Source organism: Plenodomus lingam (assembly GCF_022343315.1).
Source record: "Plenodomus lingam strain CAN1 chromosome Unknown contig_23, whole genome shotgun sequence".
Taxonomy (NCBI): Eukaryota; Fungi; Ascomycota; class Dothideomycetes; order Pleosporales; family Leptosphaeriaceae; genus Plenodomus; species Plenodomus lingam.
Window position 1 is genome coordinate 822,355 of NW_027093940.1, and position 16,542 is coordinate 838,896.

The 16,542-nt window shown below is 40.9% G+C and overlaps 3 protein-coding genes across 3 annotated transcripts; 1 reads left to right on the forward strand and 2 right to left on the reverse strand.

Moving 5' to 3' along the window:
* Window positions 1-8,029: 8,029 nt before the first annotated feature.
* Window positions 8,030-10,462, reverse strand: FAT1 (long-chain fatty acid transporter fat1). Its single transcript, XM_066097017.1, has 4 exons — window positions 10,269-10,462; window positions 9,771-10,213; window positions 8,793-9,718; window positions 8,030-8,747 (listed from the first exon to the last, which is right to left on the reverse strand). Exons 1-4 carry the CDS (start codon window positions 10,273-10,275, stop codon window positions 8,240-8,242), a joined length of 1,884 nt encoding a protein of 627 aa, XP_065953009.1. The 5' UTR covers window positions 10,276-10,462; the 3' UTR covers window positions 8,030-8,239.
* A 1,855-nt stretch (window positions 10,463-12,317) lies between these two features.
* IAQ61_005999 (uncharacterized protein) lies at window positions 12,318-12,611 on the reverse strand (the record flags this gene model as incomplete). The annotated part of the gene is made up of 2 exons (XM_003835931.2): window positions 12,318-12,422; window positions 12,477-12,611. 2 exons carry the CDS (start codon window positions 12,609-12,611, stop codon window positions 12,318-12,320), a joined length of 240 nt encoding a protein of 79 aa, XP_003835979.2.
* A 1,080-nt stretch (window positions 12,612-13,691) lies between these two features.
* IAQ61_006000 (uncharacterized protein) lies at window positions 13,692-15,826 on the forward strand (the record flags this gene model as incomplete). The annotated part of the gene is made up of 7 exons (XM_066097018.1): window positions 13,692-13,877; window positions 13,933-14,147; window positions 14,198-14,874; window positions 15,005-15,026; window positions 15,083-15,230; window positions 15,304-15,694; window positions 15,759-15,826. 7 exons carry the CDS (start codon window positions 13,692-13,694, stop codon window positions 15,824-15,826), a joined length of 1,707 nt encoding a protein of 568 aa, XP_065953010.1.
* Window positions 15,827-16,542: the final 716 nt, after the last annotated feature.

Genomic DNA, 16,542 nt, shown 5'->3' on the forward strand with positions numbered 1-16,542 from the left:
TAAAACTATAAGTATCTAATAAAGCTACTACTAGAAGATCCTAAATAAAATAATAAGCCCTAAATAGTTGTTAGAAGTCTAGAAAGGAAAATAGCTAGTAGTTAAGCTAAGTTTACTAGGATCCCTAATATTAATAGGTTCCCTGCAGTCCCTAAGGTTAAGCCTATAACCTAGAGGGTTATAGCTATAGCCTATAACACCTAGAAGTTTTGCACTAGACCTTTAGTATATATTATAATAGAGGAGTCTTTTAGCTATTAAAAGGTTAGACTTAGTTTAGCCTAAAGAGTTTAACGCGTAGACCTAGGCACTTTACAAAGGTATCCCTCTTCTATAGAAAGGAGGTGCAACTATAGGTAGCTAGATTAACAAGATACGTGTAAGCACTATTACGCAATAGAGGAATATTATAGATAACTTTATAGGAGCACTAGGGGAGCACTTTAACAAAACTTTAGGATTAATAATAGTAGTAGGGAGCTTTATAGAGTCTAGCCTAGCACTTATATAGTTATATAGTAGTATAGCTAATTTTAGGTTATAGTACCTATTTATAAAGGAAGCGCACAATATATATAAGAAGTGACTTAATAAAATACGCTTAGTAATATAGTATATCTACGCTAATTACGCTAAATTTAGTTAGAAATACCTAAGCTAATTTACCCTACAAGTTAGTTAGACACACTAAGGATATATAGACATAAGGTACCTCCTATATTACGTGGGTCTAGACTAGCTTACTAGCTTCCTAAACTTAGAGGTATACTATAGAATGTAGGGTTAAAACTAGTTAAAAGATAATTTTATTAATATTACTAACTAGCATAAGGTCTAGGTTATAATTACTAAGCTAATAGGAAAGGTAGATGCTATCTTAAAGGTAAAGGAGGAACTAGAGGACTATTTCTTATAACGTATTAGGGCAATTATTTATTACTGCGTAATAGGCCTATATACCCTACCTAGACTAACGCTTAAAGGTATAAGTAACCTACGTAACTTTAATATACGCTATAGAGAGGAGGATAGTACTTACGCTAGGATTTAGCGCCTAGTGCTGCAATAGTATAGGAAGTTAGAGAACTAGGTAGGGATGCTACTTAGTATAATCCCCCTAAGTAAATAGATATAGAAAGAGGGTATAAGGTTATTAATAAACTATAGGATACTAGTGCTAAAAGAAATTAAAGATATCCTAGCTAGCTCTCTACAAGGAAGCAAAGAAGTAGCTAAAAAGAAAGTAGAGGAGGAGAGGGTAATATAAGAGATTAAGAATCTAGGTTATAACTAGCTACCTAGGACTATATCCTACGCTAGACGTGCCTAGACTATACTACTAGATAGGAGTGTGGTCTAGAATAGAGAACTATTAAGGTTAGGAAGTATAGCAAGGGAGTTATAGAGTTATAAGAAGAGGATAGAGGATATACTAGATACCGCCCTAGGAGAAATTAAATTAGCCGCCTATATCTTAGAGGAAGAATCTCTAGCAGAATTACCTATATAGAGGATAATAAGAGTATAAGGAAGATACGCTACCTAGCTCTTAAAAAGGATAGAAGAGAATATTTACTAGGAGTTTAGTATTATTAGCTAATATATAGTAGCAGGCCTATAACTATAGGATACTAATATAGAGGTAATAAATAAATTACGTAACTCTTTACCTAGACTACTTAAGGAACTTAATAAGACTTTAGACACTAAGATAATAATACTAGAAGAAGAGGGTATTACTAAAGATAAGTATGCTATAGTTAAGAATAAAGCACCCTATTAGTGTAAAAACTAACGCTCTGCACTATAATTAATTACTGCTAGGATTAGGAGTAGCGCACTTAATAACACTAAGTAAAGGAAGCTAGTTAAAGTATAGTACTATAAAGTTACTAATTATAGCACTATCTAGGATACTAAGGGGAGGATAGTATAGAATTTAAATTAGGTATGCTTTAGCTACTTAAAGTTTATTACTAGTAAGATAGGGCTCTGCACTTAGACTCTAAACGCAGAGGCAAGTAATAGATAGCTAAACATGCTATACTATAAGCCTAGAGAATAGGGAAATTTGCAAGCTAACCTAGTTACTACGGTAGCTTTTACTAAGCTATTTAACTAAAATTACACCTCTAAGGATCTATAAGCTTATTACTACTAGCTAAAGAAGATAGCACTAATAATTAACTAGGCTTAACTATAATAGGTAATAAGATTTAAGTAGAGTTACTAAGGCTTCTTATAGAAAGAAAGTATAACCCTAGATACCTTTACCTAGATCTACAAAGACCTAGAACTAGTAAGGATAGTAGATAAGTGCTTTAAGATATACAAATAGCACTTAAGGGAGATAAAGCAGGTAGCTAATTTAGGGTAGTGTAGGACTATATACCACTCTATTATTTAATAGCTAGTATAAGGGGATGTAGGATACTAGCTCTAATATACTATAATCTAGGAAACTATAAACCTAATCTTATACCTATACTATACTAAGTACGCCTAGGTAGGAGACTAGACCTTCTTTTATTACGTAGACGTAAACCTTTCTAAGGTAGCGCAGTTAGGATAAGGGCTTAAGATAATCTAAGGCTTAGTTTCTTTTAATAATAAGGACTAAGATAACTACACTAAGCTTCTAATTAGGTTTAAAGAAGTATAGAAGAATTAGGTAAATTAGATAGATAGAGGATTAAGGAGGAACAAGAGGGCCTATATCTAAGTATAGGAAGATAGGGTGCACTAGCCTAAAGAGCTAAGGGAGAAGTGCCCTATAGTAAAATAGGAGAAGGAGATCTACTAAAAAGGATAGGTAAGAATTATAAGCCTAGTAATACTATATAGATCTACTAGACCTACTACTTAAATATAGTGTATAGTTCTGCTATAGTATATAAAAGTATAGGATAATATAATAATAATAGAGGTGCTAGAGATAGGGATATATACAGAGATCGCACTAGCCTACTTATAGATAAGTATAGCCCTAAAGACTCTATTAGGGTACCTAGTTAAATATAGTAGAGTCTAATAGTAGTTTCCTAGGGATATCTAGGCTACTTACCTAACCTAGATCTTAAAGGTAATTATATATTAGGTTTAATAGGATAACCCTTTAGTAAAGGCAGAGATCTAGAAGTACCTAATAGGAGATTTAAATAGAGAAAAGATAGGAGTATAGATTAGGAAGAGTTAGGTTAAGATAGTAAAAGAGTTAAAGAAGAATTAGGCTATCTATATTAAGAATAAGAAGCTTGTATTTAGCAAGGATAAGGACGCTAGGGTACTAGACTAATTCTACTTTAGTATAAAGGGAGTATAGCCTACTAAGGTAGGAGAGTAGTAGAGGTATAATAGATAGATTAAGCAATTAGAGACTCTAGATGCTATTAAAAAGCATCTAGGAGCTATTAAGGAGGAACAGAAGGCAGAGGGATCTAGGTGTCTAGGGCTAGGCTATCTAGGAAGTCTAGCTAGGGCGTAGAGGAGAACTGTCTTGTTAAGTTTAGGTTTAAGATTAGAGACCCTAGATACTCCTACTCCCTTACCTAAAGCTTAACAAGCTAGGAACCAGGGTTACAGACTAGGAGGAGGAGAGTAAGGTCTAAGCTTAATAGGGCTAAGCTTAAAGGAGGGGGAGGTTTGTGCTATAGTAAGGAATGTATAGGAGGAAAACAAGGCTTAGCCTAAAAGGTTAGGCAAATTAAATAGTATAAAGGTATAAAGGATTAGAGGATAGGACAATAATAACTCTAGTAGACTTAACTTTAACTCTATAATATTATTATTTCACTTATATTGCTATATTAAACCCCTATCCTCTACTATAGGATTACTACTATTAAACCTTGCCCCTCCCACTTCTCCTAGTTTAACTAGGTTACTCTCCCTAATGGTACACTATTATCTAGTACCTCTATACTAGAATATACCTAGTGTTAGAAGTATAACCTATTATTTATTAGTTATATCTATCCTAATTATAAGTATCTTAAGAAGTATAAGGAGAACTAAGTAAAGGGAAAAGCTAGCACTACACTATAGTTATAGTTATTCTTATTATTAGGCTCTTAGAAGAAGTAGAAGGCGAATAATGCTACTATAGTTAACCCTAGTAAAGACTCTAATAGCTTAACTACTATTATTAGTTACTCTGTATATTATTATATTAACTTAATAACACTACTACTATATTTAATGCTTAATTTAAATAGTAAACGCGCTAGATTAGTAAGTATATTTATAGTAATCTATTAACCTACTACTATTAACCTACCTATATAGCTTTTTAATACTAGTGCCTCTAGGTATATATCTAGCTACGCTAATAACTTCCTATCCTTAACACTAAAGATAGGCACTATTACTATAGCTAGCGGTATTAAGCTTTCTATACAAGGAATTAGCACAGTTTAACTTTGCCTACAGCTCCCTAATAGCTTAACTAATATTATAGTACTAACTAATACACTCTATAGCGCTAAACTTTATAGCACCTACTTATTCTTATAGATATTTATTAGATATAAGGGGTTTAAGCTATTTACTAAAAAGGATAACCTATACCTTATTAGATATAGTTAATACACACTATAGGTATAATATATATAGGGCCTTATATAGCTCTAGACTAAATAACTACTATTACTATTACTATCTACCTATATACTTATAAGCTTATCCTCCCCTAATTAAATATTAATAGCCCTAGCCCTAATAATAATAATAGAGGTAATAGTAATAGCAACAAAGGCAAAGGATAATACACACAAGGGTAAAAGTTTTAGGATATACTAGGATTTTTATAAAGCTATAGGATATCTATTAGTGCTAAACCTATCGCGTATCTATACTAATAGCTATCTAGTACTAGATAAACCTAATAACTTTATATACACTATATATTAATAATTAAAGTTAGTGTATTATATACTAACGCAAGGAACACTACGCTATACCTAGCTACTTAAGCTTATTTACTCTAATCTCTTAGGGAAGATACTTACTTAAAGTATTAGTAGCTTATAGTATTATATCTCCTTTATTAATAACTATACTTAACACTTATAGATTTAGTTCCTTAAGCTTAAGACTAACGCACTACAAGTAATTAAGGATTTTATTACCTATACAAGCACCTAATTCTATAATAATAATATACTATAATATTCTATTATTAAGGCCTTCTATTCTAATAATAGTAGCAAATATATTAGCTATAATCTTTAAAAAAAATTTATAGCTAAAGGAATTATCTATAAATTAATACTACTATACTACTATAAATTAAATAGCGTCCTAGAGTAATTTAACTATACCCTATTCTAGATTACTTAATATATAATACTATCTAATAATCTACTTTTCTTATAGGCTAAAGTAATAATATTAGCAAATTTTCTTAAGAATATTACGCTATATTCTTTAGACCTATTATAACGTACCCTATATAAATAGCTCTTTAGGAAGAAGCTATCTATTTAGCACCTCTAACTATTTAGTATCTAAGGCCACGTCTATATTCCTATAGAGGCCTAGAAGCTAGGCACTAAACTTCTACACTACTCTAAAGAAGGTATCTTTATTAGCTATAGTTATAGTACTAGGATAAGCTGTCTCTATATACTATAACAAGCTATTATTGTTAAATCCTAAGATATTACCTTTATCCTATAGGTTCCCTAGTTGTTTTAAGCTATTTAAGACTAGGGAATTAAGCATAGTCTATAATATCTAGACACAGAGCTTTAATATCTAAAATAGTAGCCTAGGGAATTAATTATAACACTCCCTCCTATTAAAATTCTTAATAACACTAAGCTAGGGGATATAAGTAACCTTCCCTCCGCACCTTAGACACCTCCTTTACTTAAAACAAGAGCGACAAACTTGCTATATAATCTTCTAAGCCTAGATTATTACTCTATATAAGTACTACTTTAGATAGATAGAGGCCTATTATCTTTAGACCCCTAAATACCTGCCCTAACTAAGAAGAAACCACGCACAAAGGAGATATTAGCACTAACACCTATAGCTACGACTTGTATTAGATAATAAATAAGAATACTAGAATAATACTAGGGTTCCTATGCTATAGCATAGCTCTTCTCTATAACTTATAAAGAAGATGCACTAGTATATATCTTATTATTTTTAATAACTTTCTCTACTACTATAATATTAACTAACACCCCTAGGATATTTATAGAAGTAATAGATAAGAATTATACCACCTTATAGTAGCTAGCTATTAATAAAGAAATTACTAATTATGCAGAAAATAGTATATAGGAAGTTATACCCTACTACAAGATACCTCTAGGTGTAAAGCTTATAGGCACTTAATAGGTATTTAATACTAAGCAAGATAAATCTAGTAATATTATTAAGAGAAAAGCAAGACTTGTAGTATAAGGATTTTTATAGTAACTAGGTTTTAACTATAATAATATATACTTACTAGTAGTTAGATATAATAGTCTATAAATCCTTCTAGTCCTTACTACTCTATATAGATAGCAGATGTAATAGGTAGACTTTAATGCTATATACCTAAATAGATATCTTAAGCACAGGATCTACTACTAACTACTACTAGGATTACCTTCTAATAGCGCACTATTCTTGCTTAAGACCCTCTATAGTCTTAAGTAATCTAGACGTAAATAGTATGCTATCCTATCTAAATAGTTAAAGTCTTAATATTTCTCCTAAGCTAATTTTAATCCTTATATCTTTATCTTAAGAGATCTTGTCCTTAGGATCTATATAGATAATATCCTTATAGTTAGTACTTAAGAATAGATTAATATAATACTCTACCTTATAAAAACTTGCTTTTGCTTTTAAGACTTAGGATAACCACGCATGCTATTAGGACTTAAGATTAACTACTTTAATAACTATATAGAACTCTACTAACGCATATACATTACAGCTATTCTTTAAAGGTATAGTATAATAGATTATAATAGTTAATATATACCTATTAACCCTAGCTTGTTTCTACCTTATACACCTATAGATATACCTATTAATATTAACTATTAGAAGAAGTTTTAGTCTATTATTAGCTCCCTTAACTTTATAGTAGTTATAAGCAGACTAGATATAGTATATATAATTAGTCTACTTAGTTCCTATAATACTAACCTATTAGAGAACTATCTTAAACTAGTATTCTAAGTGCTCTAGTATATCTATATAACTTTATATTATTAACTAATAATTAGTATACACTCTACTAGATAGTCTACTAAGATTATAATATACTCTAACACCTCCTATATATTAGACCTAGATAACTTAAAATTATTCTCTAGCTATATCCTTAAGATTAATAGATTAGTTATCTTATAGTTATCTAAGTAACAGGGCTACGTTGCTTAAAGTATATACAAAGCAGAATATATAGCTACCTTATATATAGTATTATATCTTGTCTAGGCTTAACGCGCTATTATAGAATTCCTGCTAGTTATACTACTATACTACCTACTTATTAATAATAAACTAGCTATTACACTTATTTAAGACTAGAAGTTAAACCTATAATTAAAGTATATCCATGTTTATTACTACTTTATAAGAGAATAATTCCTAGAAGGCAACTTTAATATCTAATATATTTAATCTAGTAATAATCTTATAGACTTATATATAAAGGCACTCCTAAGGCCTATATTAGAGAAGTTAGACGCTAGAATATTAGATATAATAAATAAAGGATAATCTTATTTACTTAGGAGACTAGGGGATATAGTTTTTCTCTTATTTTCTTTATATTTATAGTTACTATAGATTTAGGGGACTATTATTTCTATATCACCTATAGTGCTTACCTTATACCAAGGTGGTGACTGCCCACCACCATTGGCGACTCCCCTATCCCGGGTTGACTGGGAGACACCCATTTGGGACTAGTGGGGATGTCTATATCTAGCCACCTTGGCCCTTCGTCCATAGATTCTTCAATCAATACTTTCATCACATCAAGATTCATAAGCATAAGGCAAGCAGGTTAGAGGAAATTCGTGCCTTCAATTGTATTCTTTCTCATGTGTCGTATATGATGGTAGACATACCCCTATTGTCGGGTGCCTATTTAAATCCCCAAGCATTACATATCCTCCTGCCATTACCCTGTGCCACGGCACACTACATGAGTAGATTTCGTCCCGTTCTATCTCGCATATGTATCCCGAGAATATGATTGAATTATCTCATCCTACTAAACCTAAGTTAGACGCACGCTCTTGCTCTTGATGGCTTCCCAGTCCTTCTTCATAAATGGTATGTATCCATCACTATTGGGCGGCAGCCAGTAAAAGTGATCTGAGCCAGTAACCTTCTCTGGATCCACACCTTCGCTCTTCAGTCTACCCTTTTGAATCTTCAAAGTCCCAGTGTACTCGAGCTCAGGTGTGACTCGCAAGAACAATGGAACAGCATAACTAGGCAAAACGGCTCGGGCATGCTTGGCCAGCCCTTGGAAATCAAAAGTCTCTTCTCTGACTCCGTCTGCCATCACAATTGAAGCAGCGCCTGCACGCCCGTCGTAGCCTGGCACTAGCACTCCGTAAACGTTGGTCTCGGCAATTTGAGGAAATTTGCCAATCATGTCGGCGACTTCGTTGGTAGAGACATTCTCAGACTTCCAGCGGAAAGTATCGCCTAGGCGATCGACGAAGAAGACGCGTCCATCCTTGTCTTGTCGCATCACATCACCAGACTTGAACCACCTGCTACAGTCAATTTGTGCTGAGCGAAACCACACTACCACCACTTACAAGTCACCCTTTTTGAACACATTAGCAATTCGCCTACTTTTCGTTGCAGCCTCATTGTTATAGTAGCCCGGTGAGCTCGCAAGTGTTTCCGGAGTCAGCCGATGCAGAACTTGTCCTGGTTCGTTGACACCACATCTTATAGCAAATCCGTACCCATCCCTCTTTATATCTTCCGTATCCACGTCCATTTTCACTCTGACTTCTTGGTCATTGAATCTCCAGTGCCATAACAGACCTCGGAGACCAATAGCATTCGCAGTGAAAGGTCCAGCGTTCCGGTTGAAGGTTGCGCCCAGGCCGTCAGTAGCAGCATACAATTCATTGATGATAGGGATGTTGAAGCGCTCGCGGAACGGTTCCCAGACGTCAGGCCGCATGCCATTGCCCCAGGCGACTTGAACTTTGTGTTTACGCTCATATGGACTAGGTGGACCGTTGAGCAAGTACCGACACAACTCGCCAACATATTGAATGATGTTGGCATCAGATGCTGCAACCCGGGGCCAGAATGTCTTGTGAGAAAATTTCCTGCCCAAGACAACGGTACTACCAGCATGCACGGTAGGCGTTACACACAGACCATGGGCAGCGCCATGATATAGAGGCATACATGTGTACATGCGGTCCTTTGGTGTCAGTTTGAGATATTTTGCAATAGTATAGCCTGTAAGGAGCTCTTTGCCCGTGCTCAATACGACACCTTTGGGAAGGCCCGTAGTACCAGAAGTGTAGAGGAGTGACCGGACCGAATCCAGACTGATACCCTCCTGACGCGACGCTGGTATGGGAACAAGGTTATTTAGAGTAGCGAAAAAGGACGAGTCGTAGTACTGGATCTTGACATTCAGCTTTTCGAGCTCCAATCGACATGGCTCAACATGGCTGTTCACGTCCACGTCTGTAATCAGATATCGCGCATTACATATCTGTGCATCTGTCAACATTGTAGGATGCCTGATAGCCAGACCACAGACTTACCTTTGCGCAATGCACAAGGCCAGCTCCTGTCAAGTTCCAGTTGATAAAGCTCGGAACCGCGCCAATAGCATCCAATGCAAACCAGAGCATCACATACTCTGGGCTATTACCTCCATCTACAGCAACGACTTCCTCCACTTTGACATCGAGATCATCGATCAGCCAATTAGCCACACTGACAATCGCCTGATGGAACTGCTGATATGTCCATGTCTTGCCTTCGAATACAAGAAAAGGATGATTTGGCTGTTTCCTGGCTTGATCTTCGAAAACATGGTATGTGAGGACGCGTTTGCGTGCAGCACATTTGGTCATGAAGTCAACGACATCTGGGGAGAGTGCAAGTCCGTCTCGTGCATTCTCGAGATCGTGCGCAATGTGAAATTTGGCATTGAGGTATGCAGCGAGCGCAGCCGTGCCTGCGACACCAGCAGCTACTTGGACTTGAAAGGTCAGTATGATGACGGACGTTTTCTCGGAAGATTAAGCATTGCTTACGAGCCATGTCAATCCCGAAAGTTGCTCTATTTTTAGTGGCACCAAGTGGGATCAGAGAAGATCAAAGGAGTTGCATACAACCAGCCGACGCCGTCCCAAAACTATGACCACAAGCGCCAACGTAGATGCGGTGAGAGATCGTACGTCTAGCCCACACTGATGAGTGATTTATGAAGATGGGATAGGTCCGAGGTTGTTGCAAGGTTCATTGTTTGAGGCCCACGAGTCAGCAAACTGCAACGATACATTTCCCCGCAAAGGGGCAACAACAGGCAGGTCCAGCCGAAGCCTGCAACTCGACGGACGGCTCCATTCAGTTAGTCAATTCACCCAGCGCTCTCCCATCTACTATACACCGTCTTCGAAATTCGGTCCTTGAAGTTCAGCAAGACAAGATTAAGCGCATTCCACGTCCTCTCGACTCGGCTTGGAATCCATAGAATGTCGCACGTACAGGTGAGGGATAGTTACTTGCGATTCATACACCACAAGTAGCAATTGCGACTTTCTAGTTTCCACTATCAAATCTACTCGCTGCAGCACATTATGCTCAGATTCCTGAATTTGTGAAGAACCAAAAAATTTGGTCAACCTCCAACATCACGGCGCTCCTTTCGATGCTCTAGAACAGAAGCAAAGTTGCCCGAAGTCCATCACGCACAATGAAGAACACAAGAGCTATGGCCAGAACAACCACACGTATCAGCAGCATGAACACCGTGACGTACAGCAACTTGCACCTGCTAGACATTCTCCGACCGCAGTCACAGACTACATACACGCGTTCGAGGCCATGCCCACCATGCAAGATATCCACAGCGTTCTTCTCTCCACTTCACGAATTGTTGGGAGCTAAAATGCATCACACCTGTATTAACCTCGAATTCCATGATATATAACCCAAACGGCACAACCCTCCCCCCTCCAATCAACCCTATACCATATCCTCAGGCATTAAGATACCCAGCAGCACAAGAAGCACCCAAAATATTTCCGCATCCACCAAACCTCAACATCACGTACCCACGGCCAAGCACGCCCAACCCATCACTCCCCCAATACCCCCCCACATATCTCAACCGAGCAGATTCCTATCCCCCCAACTTGCTACAAGTAGCATGGCAATTCATAGGGTCCTTGACGAACTTGAGACAGGTCTATCACAGATATCAGTTCACAAATCAGCAACTGCATGTTCTTGAACCGCTACCATGGGGTACCAAGGGGGGTATTTTACGTTCATGCAAATATTGTAGAGCGTGGTGCACCGGCTGCAGGATGATATGGCTGTGGGTGCGGGTGCGGGGTCCGTGTTAGGGGTCGAGAGTGTGAGGGCATTGCTATTGGCCTGGGGTACAGGGAGGCTGAGGGCGAGGGTGAAGAGGGTGATTGTGAGGACGGTGGTGGAGAGCCTCATGGTTGAGAGAGTGGTCGAGTTTCGAGGCTGATGGGTGGTGGAGTTGAGGATTCTGAGGCGTGGGTATTGGGTGTGGCGCTGGTGTGCTGAGTGGTAAATGAGACAGTGGATGTAGATGCGGAGTTTTTTGTATGCGATGTGAGAAGTAAGTGTTCCTAATTCGGCTTTCAATTTTAACGTTTGAAGCGGGCCTCTCAGTTATGGTACCGTGATGGAGCAAGGCGGTGAAGCAGGAGCGATATAACATGGGTTGGTTGGCGGGGCTTGGTTCCATATCAGAGGTATTGTAAGTGACACGCTATTCGATTGAAGGAAGCGAGGCTTTTTTGCACCTTCGTATTGAGGATGAGAAAAGGAAGAGTGTGGGTTGGGTAAATGAGTGGCAATACAAGGGAATTTACACATGGTGGAGAAGATCATAGATTCTGTCAATTATTTGGCAGCACACATTGCAACTTGTGGACATTGGGCTTGCAAGAGACTAGCATTCATCTTCGTCGCATGTTTCAATTTACCACAACTGATAATCCGAGTCAAAGCCCCAGACCTAGAAACCGTATAGAATTTCCGCATGGTCCATAATCAAGCATGTTCAGAGTGCCAGAAACCTGTCGCTAGGTATCTGCACCATTCTAGCAATGCCACAAGCACACCACATTGCAAGTCTTGCCATTGATGTAGGAGTTGCAGGCCTGCTGCATGCAAACATCGTTGCAGCCGTTGATCGTGGAGCAGCGCTAGGAATAATTAGCATCTCTAGGTGATTGTTTTGTAATGTTTGGGCGACTTACATCCTGGCAGCCCTTGTAGACGTTGGAGCACCACTCGCAGGGCGTCTCGGCGACAGTGTTGGTGTCTCGGACCTGGGCACCGGAGGCCAGGCTGAGGAAGCCGAGTAGGGCGAGGACAGTCATAAAGGTCTTCATATTCGCTGAGACGTGCGAGGATGTGGAAGAAATTGATCGGAGAGTTTTTAAATTGTTAGAGTTGAGAAGCTTCAGTGGAGATTTCTCGGTGGTATGGGGAGAGAGGGAGAGAGGTCTGTATCTTATAGTTTGCAGTCTGGGGATAATGCATAGAAACTGGCCTGGAAGTCAGGGCGTCAGGGGTAGTTACGTCAGTGTTGGAACTGCGGTGGGGGAGGGGGGGGCGCTTGCTCTTTCTGAGTGATATACGTTATAAGAAATATCTCGGTGAGGCAAGAGCAGTACCTCTTTGGGTAGGTACTCGATGTCATTACGGTTGTACACCATACTTGCGAAGGCTCAGTAGTAGGTATAAAATACAAGACCGTAGATAGTAAGATTGGAGAAAGTCAGATGCATTGACACTGTGAAAGGACGTGTTCCTCCGGCACCCACATTCTCAACTCATGTGGTCTAACACCAACTTATTTTCATTTACACTCCCAGAAGAGCGCGCGAGTGCACCTTGCCCTCATCGAGAAGGAAGATGGTTAGCTGTGATTCGTAGACTCAGAAGACATCCAGATTGTAGGCTGCGGTGGTTTGATATCGAAAGGCCGGGTCCTTTGTGTGTCCAAGTTCTGTCTATCTGGGAGGTATACGCGCGTAACTGCACGTACAGCCACTAGAAATTGCACTCATGGGGTGAATAGCGATGTTTAAGGAAATTCAATGATCATGCCCGGTACGCGCGAAAGAGATCAAGAAGACATCAGAGCTGGTAGGTAACATGTTGTGGTACTGAGACGTTGTATCCTCTTTGAAAGAGTCAGGGAGGCAACATTTCTGTTGCAGTCTTCGCCGTGCAATACAATTCAGTCCCTCGCTATTATATACCGGTCTATTCAGGACAATATACAGGTTGAGAGTGAAAGTTGAAGAAGAGATGAGGTCTCGACTCTCTGCCAAGGTCTCCACTGACGGTAGGACCCACTCGATCATCGGACCAACCCCCATGACGCAATCCCCACGCTCAAAGCTCCCAGGCCAGGCAGCTGCGACCGCGCCGCAGCATCCAGACATCCAACAACGACACCAACCATGAAGCCAATGATAGCAGCGCCTGCAATCGCCGCTCTGGTCTATCGGGCATATTCTCGAAAGTCACTAACACCAGTTGGCATACTGACAGCCTTTGCAACAGCGATTATACATGCTGTGCATCCGTGGAGCGTGTTCTTCGCGTTGTTGGCTGTTTTCTTTCTCGCTGGCACGGCTGTGACGAAGGTATGTTCCTCGTATTTCGCGGTTCGACATTTACAGTCATTTACACTAGGAACAGGTAAAACATGACATCAAAACTAAATTGACTCAGTCGGCGGCCGGTGCATCTGGTGGGGAAGGGTCGCGCAATCATGTTCAAGTTATTGCGAACTCTGGTATTGCCTCGGTGTTGATACTGCTGCATCTTTGGCAGGTGAAGAGGGAGGGCAGACATGATGAAGAGGGTCTGTGTTGGAATAGAGGTACAGATGTCTTGATTGTGGGTGTTGTTGCGTATGTTGGAACAGTGGTACAAGCAGGGAGTAAATGCTAACAACTGCAAGTAATTATGCTGCCGTCGCTGCGGATACCTTCTCATCCGAACTCGGTATATTATCCACCACGAAGCCACGTCTTATAACCGCACCCTGGAGAGTCGTGCCGCCTGGTACAAATGGTGGTGTCACAGTCACTGGCCTGGCTGCAGGCCTCCTCGGTTCCTTTATCCTATCGGCGACTTCGACATTACTTTTACCCTTCTGCAAAGACTGGAACTTTGTCGAAAAGACTACTTATACACTTGCACTGACGGCAGCTGGCTTCAGTGGAACCCTGTTGGATTCCCTACTGGGTGCACTTTTCCAGGCCAGCGTGGTCGACATTCATTCTGGCAAAATCGTAGAGGGAGAAGGAGGCAGGAAGGTGCTAGTGCACAGCAGTACACCATTACATCTGAGGAAAAGTGGTCAGATACGCAGCAAGATCAGCAGCTACCAGGAGGGCAAAGAGGGGATTCCAAAATCGAGTAGTGCTGATGCTACGGTGTCGGTCCAGGCCGCAGAAACCATGTTGAGGGCGGGGGGTAGCGGTAAAGGCGTGGCTGATCCACAGCACGAAAGCAGAAGGGTAGAAGTGGGAAGTGATGTTCTTGATAACAATGCTGTGAATATGCTTATGGCTGGACTTGTTAGTCTAGGGGCGATGTCGGTTGCCTGCGTGTTATGGGATGTGCCATTCAAGAGTATGGTTGGGCTCTAGGTTGGATCAAAGGAACAAGGCATTTCGCTCGAGGTGATCATCTACTTTCTGAAATCTAAAGTACTTTGTGTATGTTGGCAGACTCCCACTTTTAAGAGTGCCAAGACAACTAGCGCGCGTCACCTCGCAGCCTAGGTAAGCTCCGACTACCTATACAACAGCCACAGCACAGCTCGACATCCCACCTCCAGGACACTCACCTCCGCAAACCAGATACTCTTCGCCTCCGAGTGCCCTGGGCAGCGGATCTCATCACAAACGGTCACGATAACCTTTGAGTCCACATCGTCTTTTTCTACCATTCGCCATAGACTCTTTGGCCAACCGTTCTTCAAGATGGTAGGTCAAACCTTGTAGCAACCTCATTTGCAGGTGTGATGGAGAGGTATACAAGTACTAACAAGCAACACAGTCTCTCCGCTTCGTCCCCAACAAAGCGCACCCCACCCACACCGCTCTCGAGTCGTCAGCCCCCTCTGCGCCCGGCGTGCACGACGCTCTCCGCTCCCGCCTCGGGCAAACCTCGACAGTCAGCGCATCCTCTTCGTCCGCACCGGTTGCTCTGCAGTCGTCGCACCCGCTTGAGGCCCGTCTGACACAATGGCGCGACACACAAGACCGGTTGAAGATGGAGATGCTGAGGCGACAATTCGGCATCGCTGAGCCCGTCCGACGCGGTATGGAGCTCAAGATTGCGCAGGCGGGTGAGTGGCGGCCTGCGGCGCTGGGTGGAAGCAGTAGCGTGCACAAGGATATTCTGGAAGGAAGGGACTGTGAGATTGGGTGGGAGGATGTATTCACGGGTAAGTTGAAGATGTTATGGGGGATGTTTTGGGGCAAGGAGGGATGCTAACGAGATGCGGATAGGCAACGAGCTGCGCGAGGTTCCCGACTTCCACACTGAGATTGAGCACAAGATGAAGATGAACTGGTAGAGAGGGTTGGCTGGTGACGATTAGATGATGCCCATGGTGCAACGAGGGATGCTTGGAATCGTCTTGCATCATGGGGCAATGGGGTTAGGCTAGCATGATGAATGAATCCCAAGTATATGGAAAGAGAAGAGGGTTAACCTCAGCACGTATGTATCAATGCATCATAAAATCTCTCATGCTCGTCTGGGGCTTGTGTGCGTGCAGCGTGCCCCGCTCCGAGCCTGTAGATTGGAATAGGAGGTATATGGTTTCGCAGAGACAATGGCGATAAAAGAGTACAGATGTGAAGTAACTGGATAGATAGATGGTGGAGGGACTGTAATTTGCCGCACCATGTTGGGATGCACTGATAGAGTACAGACAGACAGACAGACAGACCACAGCTGCAGGGGGAACAGCCGGGCCCCATACCATGTGCTCCCACATACTGGGTTTAGCATGTCGGGTGGGGGCCAGACAAGCGTGGGCCAGTGAAAGGACGGCGGCGGATCATTGTTGCCGGGTCTTTGCAGATTGCGGAGAAAAGGACAAGGCGGCCAACTTCGCAACGACTCGCACTTGGCCTGGCCTGGCTGGCGCACCGGGTTAGCCCTCGCCCATGATCTAAATCGCCGCATTGCCCAACCCAGCAACTGCCCGACTGGTCAGCCACCTGAGGCTCTTGACAAGACCTCGACTAGTAAGTACTCTACCTATCACCTTTCACCTTTGACCCT

Bases quoted from the DNA above. Each gene is read 5' to 3' on its own strand.
- FAT1 (XM_066097017.1), bottom strand. The intron at 9,719-9,770 runs GTAAGTCTGTGG...ACAGATGCACAG, and splicing joins GCCTTGTGCATTGCGCAAAG to ATATGTAATGCGCGATATCT. The intron at 8,748-8,792 runs GTAAGTGGTGGT...AATTGACTGTAG, and splicing joins GTGTTCAAAAAGGGTGACTT to CAGGTGGTTCAAGTCTGGTG.